This window comes from Anoplopoma fimbria, chromosome 17, assembly GCF_027596085.1.
Source record: "Anoplopoma fimbria isolate UVic2021 breed Golden Eagle Sablefish chromosome 17, Afim_UVic_2022, whole genome shotgun sequence".
Classification (NCBI taxonomy): Eukaryota; Metazoa; Chordata; class Actinopteri; order Perciformes; family Anoplopomatidae; genus Anoplopoma; species Anoplopoma fimbria.
In genome coordinates, this window is record NC_072465.1 from 15,485,130 (window position 1) to 15,491,360 (window position 6,231).

At 39.2% G+C, this 6,231-nt stretch overlaps 1 protein-coding gene across 1 annotated transcript; it reads left to right on the top strand.

Annotated features, from left to right (window-relative positions):
* Window positions 1-1,243: 1,243 nt before the first annotated feature.
* LOC129105483 (MICOS complex subunit Mic10-like) lies at window positions 1,244-5,772 on the top strand. The gene is made up of 4 exons (XM_054616531.1): window positions 1,244-1,352; window positions 5,278-5,325; window positions 5,422-5,531; window positions 5,617-5,772. The coding sequence occupies exons 1-4, from the start codon at window positions 1,292-1,294 to the stop codon at window positions 5,623-5,625; spliced, it is 228 nt and encodes a 75-aa protein (XP_054472506.1). The 5' UTR covers window positions 1,244-1,291; the 3' UTR covers window positions 5,626-5,772.
* Window positions 5,773-6,231: the final 459 nt, after the last annotated feature.

Consider the following 6,231-nt stretch of genomic DNA (forward strand, 5'->3'; position numbering starts at 1 on the left):
TTTCCCCCATGGGGATCAATAAAGGAATATAATAATAATATGGCACATACTAGGAGTTCCAATGTAGTGCTATGCAGGCATTAACAGTAGCCATTTAACACCTGATTAGCACCTTTTTTCTTTGAATATGTTTTGCCTCACAGATAATCTAGTTGTGATATACTTTTTTGAGAAGGAATTTGAGCCACATCTTCATCTTCGTTTAGCAAAAAACACAATATTGTGTCCATAATAGCAAACATTTTTGAGACTGTAGCTAGATTTCTCCTCCTCTTATGAAATTCCAGCAGACTAGATGCTGTAAGATGCTGTTTTCCTCTCAGTCAATATTATACAGATGTTGGAAGGGTGTACAGGCAAGTTGCCCATTCACAAACAATCCAGGATGCACGTGCAGCTCCGGGGCAAAACACATATTTGAACAATGCCATGGTAACTTAGATATGGAGAATTTTATAAATAAATCAGAAATATCTATAGATAATATTAAAAAAATACATGGGAGCTCATTAACCCCTGAGAACCAGTCACATTAAAGACATTAACCAAGACTACTGAAAGTGGGAATAAATGACCTTACCTATTGACAATAAGTGTTAGTAGTAGTAGTAGTGGAAAACTTTCACTAATATGTCATGTACAACTCTACAAACATTAACTACTGTACACATAAAGATACATGCAAAAGTATATAAACATAAAATCTAAAAATAATGACAATGAAATGGAGATAATAGTGCAATAATGCAGAGTGCAAGGATGCTTGAATAAATATAGAAAAGGTTGTTACAAAGGTTGTCATAGACTTGCATGTATGCATCACTTCCTGTGCCTACATATATCCTGTGTGATATTGGGGACACTTTCACCAGCATTGAAAACAACTGAGAAGTTCTAATGTACAGTAGTTTATCAGGTAAAGTGAGAAGTATAGAACAGCCTACTAAAATGACTGCAAGAAAAGTCGGCAAATTAGTTTTAATTATGTTATCTAAAGGATTAACACTTTAACACAGTGAAAAATAAAGTTACATAACATAAATCTAGGGGGCTAATACATGTTATTCCTATCAAGTCTGTGATTTCTGTAAACAGGAAGGTGCTGTTTAGACTCCTTGTAACACAACAAGTTGTATGTCCTGTGCCGCCTAATTAAATGAAAGATGAAAACCAAAAAAGAAACTGTAGGGCAAAGAAACATGAACTGCAAGAAAAAAACGGGAAATTGTGAGTTCACGTGACTCCACATTTCTCTCGCGATATTTTGAGGAGCTTCCTGACAGCTGAGAACATGGCAGACGAACATGGACGAAAATGGGACCGCTGTCTTGCTGATACAGCCGTGAAAACAGGTCAATGACTTTTCATAAATGTCATATTATAATGTATCGCTTCCATAAGGTATTCTATAGTATATTACACGTGGTTGATAAGCTGTGCTACAAGCCAGTCAAGGTCTTTGGGGGAAAAGACCTTGACAGACCATCCTGGCACAGTTTACTGAGGTCAACTGTAAACCTGCTAAATAGGTCAAACTAACGGGTTTGGTTATTTGGGGGAGGACTTATTAGATTGAAGAAGACCACATAGCGTTGGGACACAAGCTGTGTTTGATTAACAGACTGTACTGAGTATGTGAACAAAGAGTAACAGATTATACGAATGGCGGATCGGTAACACAACCGTGAAGGATCATTCCGTCCACTTTCAGCCTTGGACCGATTCTCCTGATTCAGGCTGTCTCATCACGATTTTCTGTCCCCTAAAACTAAAGCATGTATCAAAAAAGGTGCAGATTCAATTCAGACCACAAACTGGGTAAATCTGAGAAGTAGGTTTCCCCGGAATCACACTAAACCATTTCAAAAACAGCTGAATCTATGAGTGGGACAGACCACATGGTTACTCTGCTCAGTTTAATCACTATTAAGTCCTTCTACTCTTTGTTTTCTGTGTTTTTAATACAGCTGAAGTCACACATTAGTTCTAATTTATGTGTTGTTCTTCTTGAGCATGAAATCATGTTTTATACATGTAAATACAGCATAATGACGTCAGCTGTGCTATGTGACAGATGGTTCATTATCTCTATTAAACAGATTCTGCGTTCATATGTCGTTTTCTAAACTGTTGTCAGACTGATAGCCGATGGGTTCAGAGATTGGACGGTTCATAACTTCCTTCCTTCCAGCCTCCGGGCCTGTCTGGGAAAACATATGTTATTGTTTTCCAAAAGATTTTCCCTGTCAACATTTCCCAGCCTCTTCAGATTTATCCACTCTGGAGACCAAATGCTGGAACAGCATAGACTGAGGTGCCGTATCAGAATATCCCAGTTTAGTGTGGACTTTTGTTTGGCATATGATGTTATGATTTCTGAGTCCTCTCCAGTTCTAACCATAAATCTTTGCCACTGATGCACCAGCAGTTCAGACAACAACTGGAAAACAGAAACAACCTGTAAACCTATAAGATCTGTAGCAGCTTCATGGGCTTTGATCCAGGAACAAATGAACTGTACATCATTTGATCATGGCGCATACACCCTACAACCCTGATCAACAAATACACTCTACATTTAAAATTATATTTGAGATATTTTGCTTTGTCTAGCCCCTTATCAGAAGAAGAAGTAGTGAAGGAAAAGACCAATCTGAGCAGTATTACTACAAGTCTCTTTTCTGTCTTCAGACAGAAGTTTTTATTGTTGTAAACTCATTTCGCACTGAAAACAGCTGATGTGTAACATTTACTTTGATATATAGCTAATACACACTACTCAGCAGACGTGGTTGAATTTACTGCCAAAACCATCTGCTAAGTATAACAGGGATTTTCAGAAAGTCGGATCAAATTAAAAAAGATGTTTCCTGGTTTAGAGGTTTCCTCCATGGACTCTGGCCTTCTCTCAACAAATCTACGCTGATGAAACTACACAGAGTTACAGTGTTGAGCAGATCACCATGTGGTCCTTATGCAGAGTTTGTCAGTTGTATATGGAACAGTGTTGGTCCAGCACTTAAATACTTAGACTGGCAAACAATCTGTCCCAAAAGACACTTCATGACGTCAACTTTGGCACAATAAAATATGGTTCTTGCTGGGAGGAAAAACGTCTGCATTGTGGCATTTCTTTGAGTTCATTCTGTGTAGGTGTCTCTGGTAGACAGAGGAAGTCTGTCTGCAGCATATGTTCTACTCAGTTTTTTGTTAGTTGTAAATTTTTATGTTTTCTCAGGAAGATATTGTTAAGCATATATTTGTGTTAATTGTGCAAGTGTATTAATGATTGCAAATTGTTCATTTTAGAAATACCATACAGTAGACAATTACATAAAAGGTTGGTATCCTCTGTTGCCTCTCTATGTAATTTTATGTTTAATTCCAAAGCTTCAGATTATATAGTAAAACTTTGGATTTCCTACAAAGGATATGCACTGAACAACAAAAGATGAGAGGAGATATATGCTGGCCAGTGATAAAAGTGAAAGGAAAGCATGTGCATTGATGGCAGGGAGGAAAATAATTAGAAACATCCTTTTCATAACTGGAAACAACTGTCTTTTTTGGAAACATTTTGAGGGACAATATTAGAGTGAGAAAGGCCAATAATAGTTTTCAACACATGTAGGCTAACATGCTGACAATGCTAACATGCTGATGTTTAACATGTGTCATTTTCTACCTGTTTACTGTCTTACTTTTGCATTTTAGCATGCTAACGTTTGCTAATTAGCACAAAACACAAAGGTTGAGGCTGATGGGAATGTCACTACTTTAGGTCGTAAACCAAATTATGGCACAAATTTAAATTTTGACTTCATTATGGCACTAGATGAATTGTCAGGGCACCAGAGTTATTGCAAATTATCCCTTTTGGGCACCATAAATGCCTGTACAGGTTAGTAAGAAGAGCTGCAAAGTTGAATTAACATTATTAATATTACTTCACAGTTACAGTAATGACACCTTGTCATATTAAGTAAAAGTACTCTTTACACTCAAGCTCTGCAAATCCTGAGCAATGTCTCCTCCACCACACAGGAACATCACATCATTAGCTCTACAAAGAAATCTGCTGTCACAATCATTTTGAACTTGCAATGTGAGTTATAAGTCTGAAGTTGTACTTGTTTTACACTATATTCAAAAAAATGCTTGAAATAATGAATAACAATAACATTAACTGGCCCCGGACTTCATTTTCTGGGAAACCTACTGAGTATTTTGTGGCCTGTGGGTTATTCAGTTTATTCTACTGCAGCACAAATGTTTTTGTTATAAACCATCTCCCTTGGAGACGTCAAGACGAAGAGAGAGGAAGCCAAAATGAGATGCTGATCAGCCCTCATATTTTGCCAATGCTTTTGCTGTATTACTGTCAGTGGAAGAGCAGGGGTTTCAAAACTGCTCTGGCTGAAGAGCAAAGAAAGACTGAGGCGGCAACAGACGGAGAACCTTAAATTTAACTTAATCTTTGCTTGAAAAGGACCCAGAGAACAAGGGTTTATTGTTGATCTGCACTGATAGTGAGGCTGTGAGAGGTCTTTTGTGGTCTTGTTTGACATTGTTAAGTTGTGCAAAAGAGACGAATCTGAGGTTTCTGGTTCGGGCAAACCGTCATGCTGCATAGCTCCCTGAATTCAATTAAGAGTCGGTGGGGCCGAAATGGCTGTTTTTTTTTTCAAATGTGTTTTCTGTGCTGGCTGGCCGGCCGTTGGGTGTGGTGTGGCCTGCAGCGAGGTGAAGTTAAGTTAAGCGAACAAACACATTCCTCCTCAAGATCCCACTCCGGCCTGAGCACTTCAAACAACTTACCCAACATCTGCGTCACTGAGACCAACCTTCTGCTTGACCACACAACGTCCAGACATTGCTTACCTGCACACGTGTGCACTCTTTGACCTATTACCTCCTCTGCCCTCCACCTCATGGACACTGTCCGCTCCTTTTAACTTACTTCCCCCCTCTCTTGCACCCCTTTTACTGTTTTCGCTCTTTCTGGGAAGTTGTGCTTTCTTGCTGCTTTTTGTCTCCCTCTTTTTTCCTAATGAGCAATGTCTTGTGCTAACTTGTGCTATTTACCAACTCTTGCATCAGACATAATAGCAGCACCCCACTGACCTCATTACAACAGATTTGCATCTATGCCAGCCAGTTTTTATAGTGGATCAGACATGATCACATTACCTCAGTACTAAAGTTAAATCATTTTTGGATGTGTAATTTAGTCACTTAACTTTACATACTTTATTTTTTTTTTCTTCCTCTCTGCAGTAACTGGCCTCGCTGTGGGCGTTGTGTTCTCCGTACTTCTCTTTAAACGTAAGTGCTTTTTTTAAGTTGTACTGGTATATGCATTTGTTTTTTTGTAAGTGCTCCTTTAAAACATAATTTACTGGTGAATGCCCCCCCACCCAGGTCGCACATGGCCGGTCTCCCTTGGTTCAGGTTTGGGACTTGGAATGGGATACGCCAACTGCCAGCATGACTTTAAGTCACCATACCTCATTCACGGCAACATGGTTAAGGTGAGTGCAGAGGCTGAAACGCATTTGAAACGAGTATTGGTTACACGTCGTATTTCATGATTTTTTTGTGTGTGCTCACTTACAGGACCAGTAGTGAAGGACTAACGATGAGCAGGGTTTGCAACGGAGCTGCTCATCCATTATTGTGTTGCTGCTCATTTCTGTCCAGGCACTAACGTCCAATTATTCCCACATTGTGTTTATCAAATGCCAGTCAATGTATATTTAATAAAGCAATTATGGAAAAAACTTCATCTGTTTCTCTCTGTTTTTCTGTGTGCATGTTTGAGGAGAATGAAATGTGGTTTGGGGGTGGGAGGCAATTCTGTGTGTTAATGAGCTGGGAGACTCGAGCTCCTGCTGTTTTGGAATGAGGGCCAGGTTCAGCATCTGCAGCCCTGTTGGAGAGTGGGAGGATGAAAAGTTGAACGATGGAATAAAGAACATAAAGTTGGTGGGTGACTACTGCATAGTGTTGAATGAGACAAAGTTTGCATACATTATTGTGACAAGAACATTATCAAATAGTTTTCCTTTTTATAGATTTAGATTTCATTCAACACCATAACGTGTAGATAACGCTGATCTCCACTCATGCTGGATCAGGAATCTGCTCAGTATGCCATGGTGTGCAGTCCTGCTTTAAGCTGTGGGAGTTGGAGAAGCGTGTTTGCTGTGACCGTGAGTTTTGTTCACAGAG